This window comes from Gouania willdenowi, chromosome 17, assembly GCF_900634775.1.
Source record: "Gouania willdenowi chromosome 17, fGouWil2.1, whole genome shotgun sequence".
Taxonomy (NCBI): Eukaryota; Metazoa; Chordata; class Actinopteri; order Blenniiformes; family Gobiesocidae; genus Gouania; species Gouania willdenowi.
In genome coordinates, this window is record NC_041060.1 from 15,896,868 (window position 1) to 15,923,038 (window position 26,171).

General features: G+C 38.1%; 1 protein-coding gene across 2 annotated transcripts; it reads left to right on the plus strand.

Annotated features, from left to right (window-relative positions):
* twsg1a (twisted gastrulation BMP signaling modulator 1a) lies at positions 1 to 26,156 on the plus strand. Of its 2 annotated transcripts, none has more exons than XM_028472802.1 (5): positions 1 to 264; positions 1,820 to 2,001; positions 14,216 to 14,315; positions 22,953 to 23,213; positions 25,669 to 26,156. In XM_028472802.1, exons 2-5 carry the CDS (start codon positions 1,882 to 1,884, stop codon positions 25,848 to 25,850), a joined length of 663 nt encoding a protein of 220 aa, XP_028328603.1. In that variant the 5' UTR covers positions 1 to 264; positions 1,820 to 1,881; the 3' UTR covers positions 25,851 to 26,156. The 2 variants fall into 2 exon arrangements, with proteins under 2 accessions (XP_028328603.1, XP_028328602.1); XM_028472801.1 differs by having other exon boundaries at positions 28 to 264; positions 1,849 to 2,001.
* Positions 26,157 to 26,171: the final 15 nt, after the last annotated feature.

Below are 26,171 nucleotides of genomic sequence, written 5' to 3' on the forward strand. Positions count from 1 at the left end.
GGATCATTTGTATCCTACCGCTGTTACTGCTGCTCAGGCTCTGATCCTGTGTAGATCTCAGGCCTGCTGCTGCTGCTGCTGCTGCTGATAAGAAATAAGTGTGTGTGCCTTTAAGGCGCCGGGCTGCCCGTCGCTTTGTGCTGCACAGACTGACGCCCTCTGGACACTGTGGACACTGGAGCGGCGGCACAGCAGCACCACCACCATCCTGGAGAAGTTCAAAGAGAAAACAAACCCAAGACAACCTTGTGAAAGTGCTTCGTGGTGAGTCCAAACTGCTGATGTCTTTGTTTCCTGCTGCTTTCTCTCCATGTTCTCCATGAGGCTGTGTTTAGAGGAAGGAGAAGGAGACAGAAAAAAACAAAAAAAAAAAAAGAGTGAAAGAAACGCGCTGAGCACTGAAGGATCTCATGTTCCTCACATGTTCTCAGAAGAGGAACAAAGTGCAGCAAGTGTTGAAGTGTGATCAGTGTGTGTGTTAAAGCTTTTAAGAGGAGCGATCGGGACGAAAATAGGAGAAAGTGGCTGATGTTGCCAGATGTGAGCGCATTGTTATTTTGAATGAAATGTGACGCAGGTCTCTAAACATAAATGTGGTTTGTCTGCATGACAAAAACAAGAGGTTCCTTTCAGATCTTGATTTTTTGTTGGTTTGCATCACTGAAATCCACATTTTTTATTCATGTGATTTTCTACAATGCATCAGCTAAACATGCGGGTTTTCTCCCAAAGCGAAATGTTTCAGGCTGGGGTCAAATCTGAATGAGAAAAGCTTTGAGTCCTATATTTATGAACCACAACAATACAATACTTACAATAAATCTCACCCCAGGTTGGTTTTCTTGTCTCAGCCACTTTTTTTTTTTTTTTTTTTTTTTAATTTCTGAGAGCTGGACTGGGAATGTTTAGAAAACCTTTAATGGAGTTTAGTGCTTTTAGGTTGCAGTCTACATTTATTTATTTATTTTCAGTTTAAATTTGGCAAATTTTTGCCATTAATAATCAGATGATTGTTGAAATATTTGTTTTTAGGTTTAGTTTGGTTTGAAACAATGATTTCTTTTTTCACAGAGTTGATGTCAGCGTAGGGCTGGGCGATAAATCGAGTTTGTGTCGATATGCATTGTTTTTCCTCCCCGCTCATTCTGTAACAAAATACTTGTTTTAGGAGTCGCTGCTTTCACTTCTTCTCAGAACAGCGTGAAAATGACAGTTTGATGGATTTCTGAGTGCGTGCGAACCCTAAACAAGCCACACTACACAACTCACTCACACATGCTGTCCCTTAGAGGAGGAAAAGCCAAAAGTGGCACATAATGTGCAGCTGTTTGGTAATAATACAACTTTATCTTTCTGGTCAGACTTAATCTGAATTAAAATTATCAAGATTTATGTCGTATATCAGCACTTTGAGAAACAATATCAAGATATGAGTTTTGGTCCATATCGCCCAGCCCTATGTCAGCGTTGACAATTTCTCAAAGGAAGTTGTTTTACTGCTTCTTTCCACCTTTTTTTCTTTCTTTTTTTAGTTTCTGCTGATGTCAGACCAATAACTGATATCAATATCAGATCGAGACACCCATAATACATTTTGTATTTTTTTAATTTCAGCTTATGTTGGAGTTTGATCCCATTGGATGTAGAAACCCCTCCAAGCGCTTCCTGAAACTCTGACTTTTGGCTTTTTTCTTGCTGTCAGGGACCTCAAGCTGTGTTAAGATCTCAGCTCAAGCTTTTTGTTCGAGCTTCACGTGATGCACCACTTCACTTTGGCTCTCTGTTTATTTGTCTTTGCCCATCAACCCTGACCCTGCAGCTCCTCTCCTGTGCCTCCTGTTGACACAGGTGTTCCCAGTGCTGTACTGGTGAGCCTTCAGGATGAGGCCTGGTCAGCTGATCCATCCCGCCGCTCTCCTCTCCTTCCTGTCGTTGCTGTCGCTGACCTCCGGCTGCAACAAAGCCCTGTGTGCGAGTGACGTCAGCAAGTGTCTCATCCAGGTAAGGAGCAGTTGGTGTTTTCATTAAACTAAAGATTCATGAGAAAAACCCAAGGACGATTGTGGAGAACATGCAATCTTGGCACTCGGCGCCACTTGGCGTATATATCCACAATGGGTCATTCCATGTCATTTCACAAATGACGCACTTTGGTTTAAAAAAAAATTCAGAATTTTTTGTCAATTGTTCAGTGATTATTCAATAGTTACACTGCACATTTTCAGTTTCATCTGATTCATACTTTTTGAGATATGGACAATTCAATTTCTTCCATTTTCAGCTTCCAATATCTCAGGAACTACACCACATAGGAAACTGAAATTTGATATGGTAATACAGCTCCACCTACTTTCTCACAATATACAAAAACATCTGCTATACATCCTGTCTGGTGGACGTGACAGCTCCTAAAAATTGGAAAAAAGTTTGTCGGGGTTTTGGGCTCGAACATGTTTGGGCCTTTAGTAAACAACTTTACATATGCCTCAGCTCCCTGTAATTTAATCAGCTTTGAGCTATGTATATAGACTGTTCACATCACTAATGATTAGTCACATATATGCATTGGTCTTTGGGTGACAGTCTCTTGAAATCTAAAAAAAACTTATTTTTTTTACTATTTTCATTGGCCCATAACTGCATGTGGGAATGTAAGAAAAAATCTGATCCGTTTTAATTTTTAGAACAAAGAATACTCTTTCTTGGGGTATAAAAATTATTATATTTTTTTTTTTGCAACGTCTTCATTTTTATTTTGGACCCTAACCACTCCTGAATATTGAAAATCCCTTATATGAGGTCATAGTAGCTTAACTCTGTGTCTTATAATCATTTACTGACTCATACCCCCCTCACTAAATTGGCCATTTCTCAAAAAGCATTGATCCGTCAAACTAAAAATTTACAGTGGGCCCATTGAATAATCACAGAACAATTGGTAAAAAGGTTGGAATTTTTGGAGACCCAAGTCCGTGGGATGTCCTGAAAATGAGTGTTATGCAACTGGGATACAGTTCTTTGTTAAACATTCAACTATAATAAATGTGTTTGAGGCGTCTCTGCGTCACGAGGCTGAAACCTGCCAGCTTTTCATCATGTCACTCATAACATCTTTCTCTTTGGAGCTGAACACAAAGAATCTGCTGGAGAAAAATGCAGATACATTCCTTGGATAAGACTCCTGTAGTTTAGGGAGGAAGGTTGTGTTCTGAGAGAGTGGAAACGATGCAGTTCTTTGGCTTTTGTAAAGGCTTTTTTAAATTTTCCTCTGGAGCTTTTTTTTAATATTTCAACCTTGCTGACTTTTGACTTGAGTCGACGCGCATCATTTCCTCTGTGTCACTTTTTCCCTTCACATCTGAAGCCTGTGGAGTGTTTGGACGCGCTGTGCCGCCCACTGGCTAACACACGTTCTTTTATGCTTTCTTGTTATTTTGAGAAAAGGGGGAAAAGAGTGGAAGTGTTGGCCTGTGTTTCCTCCACTTGTCTGCTTCCATCCGAGCTGCTGCTGGTTTTTACCACCTTACTGGGCTGTCATGAGCTCCACTGGTTGTATCAGTGGTTTAACCCTAACCCTGCAGAACGTTGAGTGTAGCAACAGTCTCTCTGTTACTTTAAAATGTGGCAATTTCTTCACATCTGAAAGCTTTGAGGACTCTGTCCTCCTTTTACATTTGTAAGTACTACAAAATATGCATTATACACATTTCTGTCCAAAATCAAGCAAAAGCGATAAAGCTATGATTAATCATGAGGAACTGATTATTTAGGACCGACTGATGTTTATTTTTCGTAAATGGATGGTACCTAGTTTCAGTGTTATGGTTTAGTTTACATTTGTCAAACTCAAGGCCCGGGGGCCAAATCCGGCCCTTCAGAGCTACCGATTCGGCCCGCTGGAGAAAGTAAAAATGACAGAGAAAACACGAATCACTGTGTAAATGACCAAATTATTTCACATAATCTCCCCAAATTGGTCGAAACATAAATAAATCAAAGGACATTTAAGTATCTGTCACTTATTTCTTAGATATTGGTGATGCCTTCCATACTTTATGTTGAATTTATAAGTGGAAGTGCAAACTTGGGCACATTAATGTTGAAATAGTTTGTTTTCCCACCTAAAATCTGTGGCCCACTTGTGATGGAACTGGTCCGTATTTGGCCCCTGAGTTACAGTATATCTACATCTGAACTATTAATATCATATTCTGTCTATGATATTTCTTAAATGCTTCAGGGTGATTTGCGCTTTTTTACCAGAAGATCTGAGAGTTTGTAAGTGAGCCTTGACATTCGTGGTTTAAATGATTTTGGCTGTAAAAGGGCCAGGAAACAGGTGAATGGCTTCACTGAATATATCTGTCCACACTTAATGATTTATTTATTTATTCATTCATTTGTCTAAGCCACTGAATCACTCTCATGTTGTTGAACGTTTCCAGATGGATTATCCAGATCTTAAAAAAAAAGCATGAATCAATCTGTGAAGATGGATTCATAAATGTGGTATTTATGTTTCCTTGGCCACAAACAAACAATAACAAAATCCAATCTATGTTGTGTTCCTTCACAAAGCTTAAAGAAAAATAAGACCTCAGGTTTCAATGCTTTTTATTTATAAAATTGCAATTTCTCTCTCTCTCAATTCAATTCAAAACAACTTTATTGTCGTGACAAACAAGTTTCCTTTGCCAAAGCAAGTGTGACATAGAACAATGTACACACAAAAATAATAAATATAAAAATAGCAACATTTTGTTGTGCAAAAAAAAAAAAAATATCATAAAAGGAAAATAGGATTTCACTATATATATATGTAAAAAAAAAAATTACAATGAACTTATAAATGTTATAAAAGAGAAGAATGTTATGTACAGAGTTTTACGTACATCCATACACACACGTGCGTCTGGTTTTACAAGTACATACATATTGTATATACATACATGTACACAAACACTTATGTATATATAAATACATGCATGTGCAAACTATTTATTCTCTCTCTCTCTCTCTCTCTCACTAGAGTTCATTCATTGTGTAGTCTTGCATTATAAAAGCAGACAGAGAAATATCCTATTTTCCACAAATTCATAATTTTTAATTAATAAGTTACACACCTCTACACATTAAGGAATAAAGTATTGCAAATCCTTTAAAAAAAAAAAATACCGTTATGTTCATCATAACCTGCAGGGAGTAAATATAATACTGCTGCTGTCCCATTGGCTGCATAATCTACAAATTTAGCGCCACCACTTCTTCACGTGTTCATGATTTACGCTAACGCTAATACTGGGTCACTCACACAGGAAGTTGCTAACAAGGGAGTGAGTGGGACGTACTGTGTGATACTTATACATATATTAGTACGGACCCACTGTTCTTTAACAATGCGTTCAACTCAACCACTGTTCTTTCTGTCCAGCGTTCTCCCTCCTTACTTCCAGGTGGTTTACTTTACTTGATGAATGACCGATCTTGACAACGAGCCCCATAGCTTCTGCGACCTGCTGACACCAACTCGCTAACTGTCAGAGGCCAGAGCGATGGTGCGTGTGGTTGGTTCCCACCTCCGTCCTCTCTGTGGACGCTGCATGTCGTCCTACTTGCAGCTTTAATGCTCCACTGCCATCACCTTCATAGGTTGAAGTCTTACTCAAGTGGGCACAAATGAGAAGATGACCAGGAGAGGAGATGACCTGGTGTAGACCAGGAGGAGATGTTTCGTCTGCTGAGTTTAGGAGATTAATATCTAGCTGGGAGCCCGAAAAGTTTGATCTAATGGTTTCAGCAGCAGCACCAGTCTGATCATGTTTGTTGTTAGTTCATGAAAATTCAGTGAACGTTGCCACATTTACATGAGAGGCCTGTGATGCATTCACACCAAACACGTTTCGGGTGTCAAAATCATGCCTCATGCACGTAGTTGGACGCTTGTGCTCACTGAATCAGTACGCTTGTCACCAGCGTCGAAGATGCAAACAAGTTGGGAAGGGAGCGCGTCGAGGGGAGGGGCTTCTCTGTTGCCGGTGGTGTTCATACAATGGATGATATTGTGCCGATTAGTTACGTTCACGTTGCTCTTCTGCCTCCGTGTTTGCGCATGCGCAGTCAGGTCCCAAAGATGACAACCATTTACGTCCAAAGGCAGCATAGAGAGCTGCCTTTGGACGTAACCGTGCTATGCTAAATGCTATACGTAAGTTCACAGTACATTATTGAATTGATCCCATGTGACCACTGCTGCTACGTTCTCTAGCTAGTGGGCGGGATAACACTACAGGCAGATGACAGCGCTAGAGACGATAAAGAAACTGTTTTTTGAGGAAAAACGACAGCTTTTAAAAGATGGGAGACCAACACCTGAGCTACCAGAGCTTCAGCAAAGGTAAAGTCAGAACATTGTTGGTACTTTCTACAGTGAATAGAACAAATGGAAGGATTGACTTTGTGGATGCTCTTCACTGAGGCTGTTCTGGGTTGTTGTTGTCTATTTCTCTGTGTTTCTGTGTTTCCAACACAAACAACAGATGTGCTGCCGTGTCATGAGATATATCTTGTTGGGAGAGTATGGAGGCTATATTAAATAATTGTTTATGTTTCTTTAATGGTGTTTATGATGTTGATTTCGTTAGATGGCTAAATGCTTGTTCATGTGGATCTTGTTGGGTTTTTTCTTTCTTATTATGAATTTTATATTTTGATAAGCGCATTGAGATGACTATGTTGTAAATTGCTTTATACAAATAAAGTTGATTTGAATTGAATTAACACTTGCCAGCAGAAAGATATGAAATTGTCATTGGTGGTCTCGATTTGCAACGTGCCTACCCAACCCTAGTGATCACGGCAAGTCACTGCTGCTGACCCTCTTCGGCGCTCGCATCTCCTACCCGGACACCAACTACAGGTGCTCTATTCCAGCAGAAGATCACCTGTCCGTCTGTCTCCGCCTCCATTTAGCATTTTTTTTTCTTCATTATTCTGAATACGTCACGGTTGGGGAACGCTCCTGATTGGTCGACGTACCGCGATATGCCCCACAAGTTCAACAATCCCAACTCCAGCGTCGGCCATGTTGGAGACTTCAAAAGTTTCAAAACGTACCACACAGGAGGCGCAGGACGCGCAGCGGGACCCCCAAAGCTCCCTAGAAGCGCGACCACTATATATTGAAAGAGTTTGTTGTGAATGTGCCATAAATATCCCTTTAAATAAGAATGAAAGTTGAATTGTCTTTAAACTGACCTTGTAAACACCTATTTGAAAATGAAATTGGACATTCCAAATTAAAATCCAAATGGAATAATTCTGTTTAATTCCACTTTTAATTAATTCTGGTCATTCTGTGATGGTCATCCTGTCATGATGACGCACTGGCAAGAACTGGGATGTTTTCAGCTTCCAGGAATTGTGTACAGATCCTTGCAACATGGGGCCGTGCATTATCATGCTGCTACATGAGGTGATGGTCATGGATGAATGGCACAACAATGGGCCTCAGGATCTCATCACGGTATCTCTGTGCATTCAAAATACCATCAATAAAATGCACCTGTGTTCGTTGTCCATAACACACGCCTCCCCATACCATAACCCCACCTCCACCATGGGCCACTCCATCCACAACGTTGACATCAGCAAACCGCTCACCCATGAAGCCACACACGCTGTCTGCCATCTGCCCTGAACAGTGAAAACTGGGATTCATCCATGAAGAGAACATCTCTCCAACGTGCCAGACGCCATTGAATGTGAGCATTTGCCCACTAAAGTCGGTTACGACGACGTACTGCAGTCAGGTCGAGACCCTGATGAGGATGACGAGCATGCAGATGAGCTTCCCTGAGACAGTTTCTGACAGTTTGTGCAGAAATTCTTTGGTTATGCAAACCGATTGTTGCAGCAGCTGTCCGTGTGGCTGATCTCAGATGATCATGGAGGTGAACATGCTGGATGTGGAGGTCCTGGACTGGTGTGGTTACACGTGGTCTGTGGTTGTGAGGCAGGTTGGATGTACTGCCAAATTCTCTGAAACACCTTTGGAGACTATGATAGGGAAATGAACATTCAATTTGCAGGCAACAGCCCTGGTGGACATTCCTGCAGTCAGCATGTTAATTACACGCTCCCTCAGAACTTGCAAAATCTGTGGCATTGTGCTGTGTGATTAAACTGAACATTTTTAGAGTGGCCTTTTATTGTGGCCAGCCTTAGGCACACCTGTGCAATAATCATGCTGTCTAATCAACATCTTGACATGCCACACCTGTGAGGTTTGATAGATTATCTCTGCAAAGGAGAAGTGCTCACTAACACAGATTTAGACAGATTTGTGAACAATATTTGTGAGAAATACATCTTTTGTGTATGTAGAAAATGTTTTAGATCTTTGAGTTCAGCATGAAAAATGGGAGCAAAAACAAAAGTGTTGCATTTATATTTTTGTTCAGTATAGTAACTTTTACTTTAAGTACTGTTTAGTTATATTTTACTTTTCAATCAAATAACAGTACTTCTACTTGAGTAGGAGATACAGTGTCACTACGCCTATGGATTCCAGTTGCTACAGAGCGCTGATGATTTAAAAAAAAAATTATTTTACCTGATCTGAACTTTTGCAAAGTATTAACTCACCAAAACTCACTTTGTGTAACTTATTTAATACCGATGCTTTATATAAAAGTCATATAAAAAGCCTGTGTTTTTCTTTTTGAGCAGCTGTTTAGTTTTTTATTTTTAATTCTACATTTGAGAGGCGTAATTACTCATGGGATCAGAGGTTTGGGGATGCACAGGCTGGTGATTAAGTGGAGCTGTGTGTGGTTTTGCAATCCCTCACTGGTGAGTCATTGGAGAGTCTTTTATCACAGCTGAAGCTGTTTACGTGAGGGAGAACGTTTCATTCTTTGTGCGGTGAAGGGAAGAATGAAAGGTGGTTGGGGGGAGACCCAGCAGAGCAGGAGATGGTGTTGTTTTGGAGGGATCAGCCATGTTCTCTGCTCTCCAGGTGTTTTCTTCGGCCTCCCCTCGCTGTGCTGACCTTGACGTGGAGGAATGTGCACCCTGTTCTGTGTCAGGAGGGAACAGAGGGGAGGAAGAGGAACTCCCCTGCCAGTCCCCCCCTCCTCTAAATCACACTAAGCACATTTACCCCCACCTTTAGTTCTTCCCCAAAGCTGCTGTGACTGCAGAGGCACAGCAGCAGGGGTGACGCCATCTTTCTGTGTGTAAAGGAGCAACAGGGTCAGCGGCGGTTTCGTGTTTTCGAGTGTTTGCAGAGGCTCTTGTCATAATATTACCTTCTAGAAACAGGAGAGACGTGGCCAGACATTTGAACGAAAACTGTTCCAAAGAAGCAGTCGGCTAACAAAAACACACTCCAAGTAGACTTAAACATTATTCAAAGTATTATCATAAAATTAGCCCGCGTGGCTTCCTAAAGTCTCATGTTAACGTCCAGAGGTCATAAAGAAGAAAAAGGATATTTCTGTTTATGACGGAATCTGATTTATTCAATGTTACAAACTGAAGACTTGGGCTTCATTAAAGCTGATATCTGGAGTTTCTGAGAAATCTATGTTTATGTATGATTCTTTTGAAAAGTGAAAAAATACCTAACTAGTCTTTTACTATGGTCTACTGCTGGTGGTCATTCATATACATTAATGTATATAAGTCCCTCCTTCATCCTATAGACCCCTATACAAATGGAAACGATCGCCGAGTGCGCCCAGCCAATAGGCTTTGACTTCCTGTTTTTGAGACTGTCAATCAAAGTGAATGCAGAACTGTGCACGGAAACAAACCCGCATGTCACAACAGCAAACAGATAAATATGATTTTGGCTCTTACCTGACCCATAGACCTATAACTATGTGACCTTATTATGTTCCGCGATGCGCGTGCAGAAAAGTAGAGGCGTGGCTTCTGGTAGATTGGGAGAGGCAGTGGGAGGAAGTGAGGCTGTTTAGGGCGGGACATCGAGACGTTTCTCAGAAAGTCTGGATACCAGCTTTAATGGTTTTGTCCTGAAATACTTTATGCCTGTTTGCTTACCTACTGTACTAGTGGTGTTAATTAAGACAGCAGCAAATTTAGATTTTGTTTTATTCATAGTCTTTTGACTAAAATGCATCATCAGGGTTGTTTCAGTGAAATAATCTAGTTTTAGTCAACTAAATGACATTAATATTTTAGGCGACTAGATTGGTTATAGTCAACTAAAATCTAAAGGATAATAGTTTATGCATTTTTTAAAGATGCTGTTACCATTGATCCACTTGATTTGACATGGTACAAATGTTTGTAAATACACACAAATTTGATGTGATCATCTCACTTCCTATTGGATCGCTGACCGGCTGGTCCCGCCTTCGATGCAACAAAAGCAGCTGTGATTGGATACCTTCCAAAAAAGAATCTTAGTTCTGATTGGACTTTGTTCCATGTGAACATTATAGTTTAGTTTAGTTCAAGAAAATCTATGTAAATATATATTTATATATTATATTTTGAAATTATTTAAATATATAAATAAAATTTCTATATAAATATATTTTGATATATATTTTTTTCCACATGCATTTTTTTAAATTGGTCAAAGGCTGTGTGCGAAATGGCATACTCAATACTATGCACTACAAACTCAATGAGTATAAACTGTCTACTACTGTATATACTATAAGTATGATGACTTTTACCACTGAAATATACTTCCAAGTGTCTCAAGATGCATTTCAAACCTACAATGACAAAAACCTGAAGCACACTGAGGCTAAATATCTGTTGATTCTCCACCTTTGAAAGTTCTGAAAACATTTTAAGTGAGAAAGTGACCAAGTAGAATATCAACATGTGGTCATTTGATCCATAAAACTCACAGAAACACATTTAATGCTGACATTTCGGAGACCCACCATTGTGCTACTGACTAAATTCTGGTTAACTTCAAAACAAAAGCCCTATATACAAAAGTGTTAAAAAAACTAAAAAAACTAATGGAAGACAAGCATAGATGCTTTTGTTTTGAAAAGGAGATGTTTGACTTTTAGTTTCAAACTGGTCCAAGGACGATTTTTCATTCCGCTCTCAATATGTCATGGGGCGGTTGAGTATGACTAGTGTGACCACTGTGCAAAATGTCTCAATATAGTATACATCTATTATATTATATATTATAATACATCTAGTATTTCTCACATACTCAATATTCCCATACTATCTAATGTGAACGCACTACATACTCATTTTGACATCAGACTTAGTATGAGTAGTACGTTAGTATGCGATTATGGACACACCAATGTCTTGTTATTGTCACGTGAAAAAATATATTCGAAGAAAAAAAATTTGACAAAATGAACACTGCTGTTCATTGTTGTTTTTTTTTAATATAGATCAGCATTGGTGCATTAAAAATGTATTTGCACAGTAAGTGAAGGTGGCAGGCGTTTAAAGCAACAGCTCTACACTGTAGCACGTCTCTAAAAGCATATGGCGTGTCGTGACTCACCGCAGTGAGTCAGCACTGCAGTGAGCAGCGTGTTCAACCTGGCGTGTATCCTAGTAATAAGGTCATTGTGATCTCCGCCTCTGATTTAATGCTTTGAAAACAGAAGGAGCCAATAAAAAGCTGTCTGAAGAAGGGAAAAAAGCAGAAAAAACTCCCTGTAACTACTTCATCACCTGTCAGAGTGAAGTTTAAACAGGATTAGGTCATGCAGCGCACTGCCCCGTGTGGAGCTCCTGCAGTCAGTTCTCAGTGGAAAATTCCTTTTGTCAGCTTTAATTTAAAGAGATTCTTTGGATTAATTAAAGTTGTGTGAGATGATCTCTTAGTTTGTTTTGGAGAGGCTCAATGATAACGCTGTGAGGGTCACTACATACTGTATAGGACAAGGGTGTCGGACTCATTTTAGTTTAAGGGCCAAATACGGATAAGTTTGATCTCACGTGGACCACAGATGTGGGGAATCGTACAATTTCACCATTGGTGCTACTTTGCATGTCCGTGTATAAATGATATAAAGTATGTAGTATATAAGGCAATGACAATATCCAAGCAATAGGTGACAGATAGTGACTATATTTATTTAATTTGGGGAAATGTTGTTGAATAATGTGAAGAATGTGCAGGATTTTGGAAAAATTAGGTTTCTTTCAACTATTTGAGAGTAAAAATGACTTCAATTGTGTTTTAAAGGCTGCGAACTCTACTTTTTGCATTGATGCCAATATTTGTTTGGATATGATACAGTGATTTCCTACTTAATTTCAATAAATAATTCCCATGAAAAGTCAAAATTCCCTGAGCTTAAGTTCCTGTGGAAATCTGGCAGATATTTTACGCCCCTTTCCAACCCTACTGAGATATCCACTACTAAATGATTTGGTAATTTACGCAATTATTCATGTTTTCTCAGTCATTTTTACTTTCCCCTGTTGGGCCATTTGGATGCTTAAAGGGCCGGATTTGGCCCCCAGGCCTTGAGTTTGACACACGTCATATAGGACATCTTGTGTGAGTTTTTTTTTAATGAGCTGTGGCCACATTCTGCCCTTTTAACTATTTTTTTTTCTTTTTCTAATTAAAAGCCTGGAGTTTCTACTTGATTAAATAGTCGAGACGTTACGTAAAAGGTGACGCTCTGTTGTAAATAAAGACCATTTGGGGAAATAAAGTGAACTCTGTGCAGGTTAACGTGTCAGGACCTGCTCTGTTTATGAATGGAAATACACCTGAACTTATGGCTGTGTGTGGACATCTCACATTCCTCGATGGCATACATCACACACACCACGAGCAGCCAACGGGAGCTGCACTTACATATTTTTTATCAGTTATTATCATAGACTGAGGAGGAGACCTGCTCACAACGAGTCCTAATTCACCTATTGAAAGGCTTTGTAGAACCGTTTCTTTGTATTGACAATGACTAACACACACACAGATCGTTCATCGTTGCCAGAGAATGACTCGACTTGCCGTGTTTGCAGAATGCCTTTGTTGACATTGAAAACGCAGCGAAACCAGGGCTTGTCCAAACGTTTTGAATATCCAATTAAAAAATGACTCATAATAATACGTTGCTTTTCATAAATGTTTTTTCCCTTAGACTGTGCAGTTACAGTGCAATGGTTGTGTTGACGCAGTTGTTTAACACAGAAAAACTGGATACAATTGATATATATATATATATATATATATATATATATATACAATGTTTAGACTTTTTATTTATATAACATGCCAAATCTTTCTCCATTTGGTTCTACCATTCCTCCCCTCACTGCTTTGATCATGGCTTTGCTTTGAGTGTTTAATCATCCATTTGTTTGTTTTTTGTCTGTTTGCAGAATTATGTTAAAAGTACTGTATAGATTTTAACAAAATTTTTAAACCAAATATAGACCTTATGCCATGGAAGATTCCAGTAAATTTTGGAGGGGGTCCGGATCAATATATTAATTCCAGATCAGTTTGAAAAAAAAAAAAAAAAAGGTTGGGCTGGTTCCTGAATTGCAGCACCCAGTTTCATCTGGATCACCCCCCACAGTGTGTTTCAACCAGTGTAGGGGGCTTTTCTGTTGTGTTTTTTTTCTTTTTTTAATCGCTACCGTCATGATAATTGTTGCACACTTGGACAAAAAAGGGGCTTCCAGGCGTGCACAGTTTGTTTTAACTTTCCTTTTAATCTGGATAACTGAGGAAATACATACATCAGCTGCACCGTCTATTTAATACATACAGTGTCTCTGAGTATTTATTAGTGGAGGACCTATACCAACTCCATTCATCCGGACCCTTTACCAATTCAACAAATAACATCTGGCTTTACAGTAAAGCTGTAAACAACGATTTTAAAAAACCCAACAGTTTTATCTTTACAGTACATCACATGATTTGGCCTTTAGAGAGTTATACATTTCAACGCGATCCCCCTACGCTGTGAGAACCCTGAAACTGGGGTGTTGGACTAACCCTATTGTATCGTTATGGGGATAGACATTTCTTCCAAGCCTTATACAGTGTGAATGATCAGTATCACTGATCCCGAGAACTGCTAATATCTGGAAAAGAGGATCTTTGGCGCTTGGTGTAGGATTGCGCTCTCTAAGTGCTCTCGTTCTGTGTGTTTTGAAGACTATTGCAGAAGATCCTCTGCAGCATGGGAGCTCTTCCTGACGTGTGTCTGCTTCCCTGCAGGAGCTGTGCCAGTGTCGTCCATCAGATGGGAACTGCTCCTGCTGTAAGGAGTGCATGCTGTGTCTGGGGAACCTTTGGGAAGAGTGCTGCGACTGCGTGGGTGAGTGGACTTGATCATTAGTTCATCAGAATCATCAGTCACTGTTATTCATTGGACGTGTGAGTGTTCAGTCAGCTTCTCCTGGCTGCTGATCACTGCTGATCACTGCTGATCACTGCTGAGCTGAACATCTGTGGAAGACATTAGTGTGGGCAGAGATGGATGCAGTTTGATCACATTCACCGTAGATGCAAACACACAATGTTCATTATAAATACCACTATATGTGCTCTCTATCAGATTATAGCAGTGCTTTTCAACCTTGGGGTCGGGATCCAATGTGGGGTCAGAAAAAATAGAATTTATGATTAAAAATACATTTTTGAATATTGATAATAATAATAATTAAATGCAGTAAATCAAAAAATATCGGAGTTGGCAAAACTAAACCTAGCTGCTCTGTATTTGTAATACAGTATAATAAACATGATCAAAAACTAATTTTAGGGGGCAAAAGAATGTTTTTAGGGTCACCAGAAATTCTTGATATAAAAAAAAGGTTGGGAACCACTATATTATAGAGTAAAATGTTGCACATCAAGTGAGTGTGTGCAGATAGAAAGGAAAACTCTCACTCAGTATTTATTTAAACAGCAAATTCACTCCTTTTCACTTTTGTTTTTTTAATCTTTACTCATAAATGCGATCAACGTTGTCTTTTTATAACAGCCCCTTCATCTTATGAAACCACATTAACTAAATATATATAATTTTATATATATGTGTGCTTTGTGCTGACCATTATGACCCAAATTTTCCCATAGAACTACTCCCTCAGCCTTTAATAAAAAGGAATGAGTTTTGATTCAATTTGTTCTTTTAGATCATTTATATGTTTGAATTATTACACAAAATTCTAAATAATTGTATTCTTCTTTTTCTCCTGTGTAGTTTTACAGCCGTTGGCAACCAATACAAGCAGCATTACCGCCTTTTCTTTAAAATGCATTTGTTTCAATTTAGTTCGAGTGAAGTTTTTTCTGAGAGGCTTGAGTAAAAAAAACAACAGGATTAAATATCACCTAAATAACCTTTCAAGATTTTATTGTTTCCAAAAAAGCCAGCCAACTTTTCCTAAATTAATTACTTTTATTTTGTAATTTAACAACCTAGTCTAAAGTCACAACGATTCAAAAGATTTTGTGAAATACTTTAAATTAGTGATTTTTAACTGTGTTGCTTTCAGGACCAACAACATCTCCAAATAACCAGCCACGACCCAAACTGAGGAAAAACTTCCCCTTAAATAGCAAAAATTATTAATAGTCACATTATTATAACATACATTAATACAAGGTTCCCAAAGTGGGGTACGGTACCCCCAGGGGTACACGAATTAAAATTAAAAACACTGACAACATTGGAAACTAGAATTTAAATAGAGTAGTTCATGTTTATGCTAATGCTATTGATAGGCAAATGTTAATGCTGAGTTAATGTTAATGCTAGGTTAATGCTAATGCTAATGCTAGGCGAATGCTAATGCTAGGTGAATGTTAATGCTAGGTTGTTGTTATTGCTAGGCAAATGTTAATGCTGAGTTAATGTTAATGCTAGGCTAATGCTAATGCTGGGCGAATGCTAATGCTAGGTGAATGTTAATGCTAGGTTGTTGTTATTGCTAGGCTAATGCTAGGTTAATGGTAAAGTTAGGTTAATGCTAGGTTAAAGCTAATGCTAGGTCAATGTTAATGCTAGGCTAATGTTAATGCTAGGATAATTCTATTGCTATGTTAATGTTAATAATTGGTTAATGCTAATGCTATTTCTAGGCTAATGCTACTGCTCGGCTAATGATAAATCAATGTTAAAACTTAGGGATGTAACGATTAATCGTAAGGCAGTTAAAAATCGATTCATAGGTATCACGGTTGATATCGATTTTCTGAAAATTGAATCGCAGTACTTTTTTAACCAGCAGAGGGCACTATCCACAAGTGTAGGCGGCAGGCGGAGTCTGTTAATGCTTTCTTTCTGGCCGCCTTCTACTCTTAAATATGTTAATAAATGATTCATTACCCCTTTAGCACCGAAAGAATATCTGTTATATTACTTGAATATCTGTAAAAGTCACGTTTTTCTATTAGCTCTGTCTGCTAGCATAGCTTCTCTTCTTCACTGCAAGATATCTGCATGCCAACCGATCACTGTGTTACCAGCGCCCTCTGCTGGTCCAAACAAATATGACGTAAATCAGTGCAATCGTTTTTTTTTTTTTTTTTTAAAGTCCAATTGTTAAGGCACAAAATACATTTTCAGTTGCACTTTTAAAAGAAAAATAACTATTATGCAGTTTTGCATTGTTTATTATAGAACCAGAATTTACATTAATAGGCTTCATTTTCATTTGTATTATTCCTTTATTTATTTCATTCAAGATTTATTTTTAGTTAAATTGCATTGTTTTGAATAGTTTATCAAGGAATTCTTTTGACAATGAAAAATAAAAGGAAAATAGTACAGCATTTTCTAGTTTTTTTCCCCAAAAAAAAAATTTGTCTACAGTCCCATTTTGTAAAATAAATCGTGAGAGAATCGTACCGTGAACCCAGTATCGTGAATCGAATCGTATCGGGAGTTGAGTGAATCGTTACATCCCTATTAAAACTACTACTAGGTCAACATTAATGCAAGTCTAATGGTAATGCTTGGCTAATGTTAATGTTGATGCAAGATTAATGCTATTGCTTGGTTATTGCTAGGCTAATGCTAATGCTAGATAATGCTAATGCCAATGATAAGCTAATGCAGTATGACGCAGGCCATATTATTATTATTATTATTATTATTATTATTCCAATTTTGGGTCCCGGCCCAAAAGAGGGGAGAGAACCTCTGCTTTGAATCACATCCCAGGTGTGAGTGTGTATGGCTCTACAATTACAGAGCTGTGTTTGAGTGTTGTCAGACAGTGTGTCAGTGAAACATGAGACTGGGGTCAGCAGCGCACGGCATTAAAAGCAGGATTTGTTCAGAGTGTTGCTGCTCTGATACCAGATGAGTGTGATGGGAACCAGAGCAGATACCAAACACCTCTGTGTGTGCAACTGGATAGTTTGGTGTCCATTCTCTGCAGCTCATCCACAGATGATGAGGCTGCATTAAAAAGGTCAACCTGTAGTGATCTCTGACGTGGTGGGATTCAGTTCAGATTCATCAATGTGACAAAGTAAAAGTTATTGTTTATCGCTGCATCTGTATCTCAGCCTTCAGTTTGTTTTCCACTTTATTTAGATTTTGTGTCTCATGTTGAGTGTTGTTGATGTTTTTAGTGATCTAATATGTCTTCGTCATGCAACTTCACATTCAGATTGTGCTTTTTTTTTAGTTTTTTTTTGTCATGTTTTGTGTGTACTTTTGCTTTTTCTTTACCAATTTAACACATACTTTTCTTTTTTCCCTCATTTTATCTAATTTTGTTGATTGTGTTTTATAAGGATTTTGCATGTGTTTTGTGTTTTCTTGGTTGTTTACAAGATCTGTTTTGCTTTTTCGAGTCACAACCCTGGCTGTTTTTTTACATTTTTGTTTCATATTTGTGTGTATTTGCCTTTGTCATACTTGTTTTCCAGATTGTTCATTTATAATTATGGATTTTTTTTTCTTTTTAGTGATTTTTTTTTTTTTTTTGTGTCATTTGCAATTTTAAATTATTTCGTTCAAGTCTCACTTTGCATCTTCAGGTTGCTTTGGACTACCGGTATATACATTTCTGCTTTGCCTCCATTTTGTCATTTTCTGCAATGTCTTTGATTTGTTATTGGTATGGTTATTTTTTTAGATTTTATAATTCCATTTTTAAAACCCCTCCTTCCTGTGTTGTCCTTCTCGCTCTGGCTCTGCTTCCTTTAGTTTCAAACCAAAGACGTGCGAATCAGTTTTTGGCAGAAAAAAGCGTTGGTGTTGGTGCCGACATGGAGGCTTTATTAAAAAGACTCTTTCATGTGGAACACTAGAACTGTACCCTGCTGGTGCTGCAGCCCAGATGTTTTGATGGAGTTGACTTCTTCTTTATGCACTGAGGACGGAACGCTGCTTTGAACAACACTTCCACTTTTTGGTTTTAGTTGTTCCCCTTTTGCCGTTAGCGCTGTACCCACTTTAGGCAAGTATTTACTATAAACATGCGATCGGTGCCAAACGCGGACTGCTTTGATGTGTGTATCTGAAAGTGGTTTGTGCAGCTCAGTGAAAGGAGCAGCAGGGAGAGGACGGTTTGTGTTTGAAAGGGTTTGAGGAGGAGGAGGAGGAGGGACGACCCATGTGTACATTTTATCTAAAACATCTGCCGTGGCTCTGCTTTTAGCCTGGGCATGTAATCCAACTCCTTTGTATGACTTTAAATCCATTAAGTGATTTAGTCATTAGCTATGATTCACTGTGTCTTATTTAAAGGGCGATCATATCGGAGCATGTGGGGACTTTTCTCGGACGATTACTACTGTGTTTTGAAATGAAATGAAGTGTTAAAAGACCCTAATTGAGATGAGACGCTTTTTTACCAAAAAAAAAAAAAGAAGTGATTAACTGCCTGGTGTCACATTTATGTCACAAGGGATGCATTAGTGGTTTTAGTTGGGCAGAAAATGTGATTCTATTTATGTTGGTCATTGTGGTGACTAAGGAGGTATTTCATCAAACCCAGCTCAGTTAAACCGGGATCCTTAGTTGCCATGGAAACTCAGTCTGTGGTGCAAACCTACTCTAGGTCAGGTTTAAGCAGCAGGCTTGGTCTACCTGCTGCTTCCTTAGACCACGTAATGATTATGAAAGAGGCCATTTTGTGGTGCTTTAAAACACTCAACAAAGATCTATGAATGAAAAAATGAGTCAAAAAGACTTCTGTGACACATTTTCTCACCATCTACAGCTTTACGGCGTTATTTTGAAATGGAATCAAACAGAAAATCATTTAATTATGATTTAAAATCGTACAAATGATGATGGCTTTATCATCTTATTACGTGTTCAATTTGTAAGGTTTTTTTTAACGAGATGATCTTAAAGTATGCCTATAGATCAATAAATCAAACATTGTTTACTCCAAAAAGAAAGAAAAAAGGTCAAAATTACCGCCTGAAAGTTTGTTTTCATCTCCACTGTAAACATTCCATCTGTTGACATTTTCGTGCATTGCATTGTTGGATAGCGGGTCAAAATAAATGGTAGGGATGCGAAATGAAAATTTGTAGCCGAAGCCGAATAAAACATAAACGCTTGGCCGAATATTGAATGCGGTTGTTAAGTTTTTCACTATTTTTTTAATAGTGTATAAATAGCCTAGAATTCATTTTTAGACATGTTTTTTTAAAGTACATGTTTATTCAATATTCTGACATTTTTTAAATATTCCAGTAGCCTTTGCTTTTCAAAAAAGCACAACAAAGTTTTTCATTTATGTTAGGCCCTCAAATAAAACAAAACATGTATTCCAAAAAAAAAACTAAAGTGCATTAAAGGGGAGGTATGATGAAAAAAATCACTTAATAATGGTTTTGCTACAGTGATATACGTTCCTTTAGCCTCATTCAGAGGGACAGAGTTGAAAAAGTTCTGTTTCCCTTGTTATTCCACATTTTGTAAAAAGTCAGCTCCAAACGGGACAGTTGGATTTTTCCCACGTTGGCAGCTGACGTCACCTAACACGCCTCCTAGAATGTGAGCTCCTCCCTCTCCAACTATCTTACAGCTAAAACAAACACTGTGGTTTAATATAGAATATATATTATACTTTATTGCCATGTAAATGCAAACTGCACTACTTTTTCTTCTGCCAATCGTGTTGGTAGTCACTGCTTGGAGCCACGGAGCCATTGTTTACACACATCAACTGTTAGCACTAAGTGCTAATGCGACAACAGCCTATTCGCTTGTGAAGTGAGGAGGAAACGATGGGGATGTTTACGGATTCGTGGCTCACAGCGCTAACAACAAACTCAGTTGTGGAATTGGAGGGCTTCCAGCTTTTACGCGGTGACGGACGACGAAGAGCGGAAAGGAGAGAGTCTGGTTGTGTTGTGTGTGGAAAGTAGAAGCTGCTACTGGTTCTGCAGCAACGCACACACACTTTTCTGACTCAATCACTGCACGTTGTTTGATTGTGTCATTGCGTCACACGCTACTATTCGGCCTCAATTTTAATTCACTAAACCAAAGGCCGAATGTGGCTTTTTTTGCAATATTTGGTGCATCCCTAATAAATAGATGCATGGAAGGTTTAACTTCATTTTTATTGGCGGTTTCCACTGGATACGTGCTGTTACAGTATGAGAAGAAACAAAATAGTGAATGTGATTTTGTTTTTACACATTATGACGTGATGTAGGTGCTTGAAATATAATCTGAAGTGTTTTATGCAGAGTACGTGCTTAATTTCCTGTTTAGCTTCATTTGCTCTGTGCTGATTGATGCGTCGTGCTCCAGTGTCCGCCAGAAATAGAAGCCCTGCGTATATCTGGTGGAGGGCACTGGACTGCCACAGCTGGGAAGGAGCAGACACGCACCTGGTGGAAAAAAACGCATAGACTAAAGTGGAAACCTATCAGCTCCGGTGACGTAGCGGAGCCGCATCCAGTGGAAATTGGGGGTTACTGTGATTTCTTGTGTTTCTTCTCCAGACAAAAGAGGACCGTGATTCACTTTGAACTGTATTTACTCTAGTTTGTTCGCAGTATTCCCCGTGATATCACAATAAAGTAAAAACACTTTCATGCATCTGTCTCCACGTGTGGCAATTTCTACCTTTTACATCTTTTTTTCAAGCAAATAATCTTTGATTTATTGATTGAGGCCTACACTCTGGATTCATCTACTAAAAACATTGTGGCCAGCAGCTTAAATCTGTCAACAGATCCAGATTCTTTACCCAGAGTTCAACAGAGAAAGAACAAAAGAGCACATGAACAAGAAAACACAGTCGAGAACTGTGCTAAAACCATAGCAACCTAAAATAACCTGCCTGCCCCGCCCACATCAGGCTCAGACAAACCAAAAATACAACATAAAATACAATACAGTCCCCTAATATTTAACAGATATGTCAGAAATAAATCATGGCTCCTACAGCAATAAAAAATAATTAATCAGACATTTGTTTCATACAATTTATAGGCAACTAAATGAATAAATAAACAATCACTGGCTGAAAAATCACAAATTGGAAGGGTTTTTAGTTTAACAACATCAAAAATACCAACAATAAAACTAATGTTAATTTTTATTAAATGCTAATGGAAGAAAATATGACCAGTACCAGGTCATATTTGGTATTTGACAAGATTGTACACCGAGATGCACCAAAACAGATTAAAACAGATCCCACAGACTAGTGGGGACCTTGGCTCTGCTGAGCTCCAGTATCAAAGAATAAAAGTTGCTGAGCGTGCTCCCTCTGACACCCCAAAGCCAACTCTTGTGGAATACTAACATTAGTACTTTTTGGTGGGTGGCGTTGTCATTCACATCACGTCTCTTTGGGCCAAAGGACAGCAGCTGGAAGTGCACACAGCACACAGTGTCAGCGCTAAACGTGACCAGACTTCTTCATAGTCTTGTGTTGTTCACTGCAAGTGACTGCGTGAAATCTGACATTAAACTCAACTTCTCATTTTGAAAACTGCTGCTACGTGGGTTTGATCATTAGCATTAGTGTTTTGTCATGTGACACAAAGTAAAACAATACCAATACTTACTGTTGATTATCCACTATATTATATTGTATTGTATTGTATATTTTCCGTCTGGGAGATCAATAAAGGTCTATTCTATATTAAAGATATTCTCTCTGATAATTAATCAGTGCCAGTCAGGGTTGGGGTCGTTTACAATTACATCTTCAATTATCCATGTTCAGTTACAACTAAAGTACGATTACTGTGACCAGCATTTTTTTCTAATTCCAACTAAAATTCCAGTCACTATTTTTCCACTGTAAGTCAATTACAATTACATTCTCAATTACAAAAGTTCAAATTCAATAATCACAATTACTGAGCCTGAAATAAATAATCCCATAAAACATAACTTTCCTCTTGTGTTAGCTTTCTGTTAGCATCTCTTTTGATAACGAGTCGGTTTTGACCCCTGTTTTAGATCAGCTGTAAAATACACTAAAACATTATCTCATTTATTGTTCATCTCTTGGTTACCTTGTTGGAGTTCCTTATCCATGAAAATATTGCTATTAATCGTTTTTCTCTGCCAGCATACCCCTCAATTTCTATTTATTAAAAAAACAACATAAAATGATCCTCAAAAGAACTGAAATGTAGTAGGAAAACATGATATGAAACATATTTTAATAATTCTTAACTACATATTTGTAAGCCATAGAACTGTCGACATAATTCCCCAGTTTTGCTTTTTAATTACATTGTAGTTTATTATATAATTTTCATGCCAAAGTCAATTATGTGAACTCAATTACAATTGGATTATGATTACAACAGCAGCAGATGGTTGCAATTACAGTTACAATTATAATTATGCCATAGTTGTAATTAATTATCAATTGCGCAATTCCAATTAATTGACGCCAACCATGCTGCCAATCATAAAGAAAGTCACAAACTGCATTTGCAAATATCAAGTTTTTATCAAGTAAACACAGTAAAATAACCTTCCTGTTTCCAATCCCAGGAATGTGTAACCCCAGGAACTACAGCGACTCTCCGGCCACGTCCAAGAGCACCGTGGAGGAGCTGCACCGACCAATCCCGTCACTGTTCCGTGCCCTCACAGAAGGTGACGCACCAATCAACATGATGGTCGTGTCCTTCCCAGTTTCAGAGGAGCTCTCTCATCACGAGAACCTGGTGTCCTTTCTGGAGACGATGGACAACCAGCACCAGAACGTGTCCGTGCCGGGGAACAGCATCCACACCAGCTACGACTCTCAAGGTAACGCTGACATCACCTTAGTTTATGTAGCCTCTCCCTCCTACCTCTGCTTTTACATTGTTATTCAGCATGTGGGATTTACATTAGATTTTATCACAGTTTTTCCCAACTAGTGAGCACATTGCAGGGGGTACGTGGAAAAATTAAAAATTTATTTCCAAAATAATAAAAAATATTCTCAGTCATTTCACAAGTCCGTCAATAAAATGGTACGTGTGCGCAATGACTTGTTCTTAAAGTTTAAATGAATGTTTAAAAAGGACATATTCAAAGAAGTTCCTTTAGTGCTAAATGTCATAAAACTTATATATAACACAGGCAGGTTAATTATTTGTTTTGTATTTATTTATTTATGTTACTTATTATTTGTATTTATTCTTTTTTTTCTAGTTTCAGCTTTATAAACTCTATTTAATAACATCATAATATATTCGTATTAATAATACAGTATTAATAATACAAACATTTACTATAATATTATTTCTTATATTTTTAACGTGTTTATTCCCTTGAAGGCAACGTTATTTTATGTTTAATTTGAGTTAAATAAGAAGATAATGCCTGAATATGTATTGTTCAATTTAAGAAGATGAAATAAAATGACTGTGTTATGTTCTACTTTTGGAGAATCATGAACACGTATGAGTGAGGGGGTACTCATGGTATGGCAAAAAGGCTCAACCACTGTTTTAACGGACCAAAGCAGATGTTTTTATTATGATCAAATATGTGGTGTGTTCTTTAAAAGAAAAGTGGCACATTAAATTAACAGTTTTGCATTCTTATATTGCGTGTCATGGTAATGTAATTAGGGTGCTCAGTATTATAGTATTATATATATATATATATATATATATATATATATATATATATATATATTTCTTTTTCCAATATTTTATCTAAGTGTGTCTTATATAATTCCTCATTCTTGGAGAGCACCTTAACTCTATTGTATATGTTGTACAATGACAATAAAAAACTTCTATTCTATTCTAAAAGATCTGAATGATTGCTCAACACAAATTTGGTGGATGACGGAAGAGGTTTTTATTTTTTTCTTTAAATAAAGAAATATTAATTTACAATAACTGTCAGGTAGTTGTGTCCAATCAACAACTAACATTTCCCCACAGTGAAAGCACAGGGTTCAGCCTCTGTTACAGGAAGTCTAGGTTCATTTACTGAAATCCATCAAAAAAAAAAGAACACAAAGTCCAACCAACTCGTTTTAAACTTATGGGAAGACAGAAGTATGTGTAAGGAGGGAATCATTCAAATGTAAAGCATTTCGCTCTCATCAGAGAAGTGTGGTGACTTTGTAATGATGCGTCTATTCAATCTCTGACAATCTCTGAATCCTACAGAAGCAGATTAGGGACTATTATGATGGAAAAAAATACATTTATCCAAATCACGAATAAAGTCAAAATCATCGAGGTCAAATCTTTTGCGTCGTACTAGGACCAATTCACCATATACGACAACAGTCTCCCTCTAAACTGGCCCTAATCTGTTTCCGTAGCTCCTTAATAGCCACAGATGAGACTGAACGCTCCACCTTTTCCAAACTTGACTGTTTTTTTCCTTCTGATTTAGTTTTTGGCAATATCTCTTTAGAGATTACAACGCCGTGTTTATGAGCTAAAAAGAAATAATATTTGTTATTAAACCCAACTTTGAAGTAAAGTTGAATACGTTCATCACTACACAGCATTTTGTAGATGACCACGATCTGCTGTTTGTTGTCATATGGTGAATTGGCCCTCGTCAGCTTCTGTAGATTTGACTCCATGAGCAGACCTTTGACTTTTATCATGATATTGTATTTTGACTTTATTCTAGAAATTTCTACTTTAATCTTGACATTTTAAATTTATTCTTGATTTTCTCTAAATAATTTTCTCTATCAAAATTGGCCCTAGTCCGCTACCGTAGAATCCTACTGCAAAAACAAGAGTGGAAGTAGGTCAAGGTCAATTAGATGAACTTCTGGTTGAATTTGTAGGAATTTATTTGATTCCCTGATAGGTGCAGGTTGTGTATTATTAGAAAAAAAACCTTCATACCTTTGCCTTTTTGTAATGTGATGACTGATGTTGTTTAAAGCTCCTATGACGTGCTTGTTTAATCTGTAGCAGGCCGATAGAATCTGTAAATATGACGTGCTATGCGTCACAATTGTTTAGTGTTGCTTTGTCGTCACTTGCAGTAAGTGCTCCAAAAAGTCCCACTGATGATGACTGTGTTTAAAGAGCTGTGGTGGTGTATTTTGTATTTTAACTCTTAACTTCGACCTTGACTGTTCATTCATTACACTCCTCAAAACATATGGTCACACTTATTTTCACCCAAACTAGCCCTACCCATTAAGTAAAAGCAGGAAGAGTGAGCGTTCACAGTAATTATGTGTTCGTAGGATTCACTTTTTACTACATCTTTTTTTTTTCACTTCCAGAAAACATGTGCACAGTGGTTTACTTCGACGACTGCGTTTCCATCCGTCAGTGCAAACTCTATTGTGAGTCAATGGGAGGATCCAAGTACCGCTGGTTTCACAACGCCTGCTGCCAGTGCATCGGACCGGAGTGCGTGGACTATGGCAGCAAGGCGGTGAAGTGCATGAACTGCCTGTTTTGAAGCGCGGACGGACACATATTGGGACCAAATGTCTGGGCCACTCTAAAAGGACCGCGGCGGGCAGAGGAAACTATGACTGTTGTGTGTTAGCATTCCTCACTTTCCTTGTAAAATACGCCTTTCAACCCCTTTTCCTACACCAGCAAAATGTTTTCACTCTGCTGCTGTTTTTCACTGTATATTTTATTTAGATGTTTTCAATAGTGTTTTTTTTTTTTTTGTATTAGAGGTGTATATGAATAATGTATTTTTTACACTTTTGTCCACTAAAGCTCCAACTCTCGACAATAAAGTGAGTTGTTTGGATTTGTTGGTGTCTTT

Excerpts from the sequence above, each read along its gene's own strand:
- twsg1a (XM_028472802.1), top strand. The coding sequence starts at position 1,882 with ATGAGGCCTGGTCAGCTGATCCATCCCGCCGCTCTCCTCTCCTTCCTG. Across the intron at positions 14,316-22,952 it reads AGAGTGCTGCGACTGCGTGG|GAATGTGTAACCCCAGGAAC; the intron begins GTGAGTGGACTT and ends TTCCAATCCCAG. Across the intron at positions 23,214-25,668 it reads CACCAGCTACGACTCTCAAG|AAAACATGTGCACAGTGGTT; the intron begins GTAACGCTGACA and ends TTTCACTTCCAG.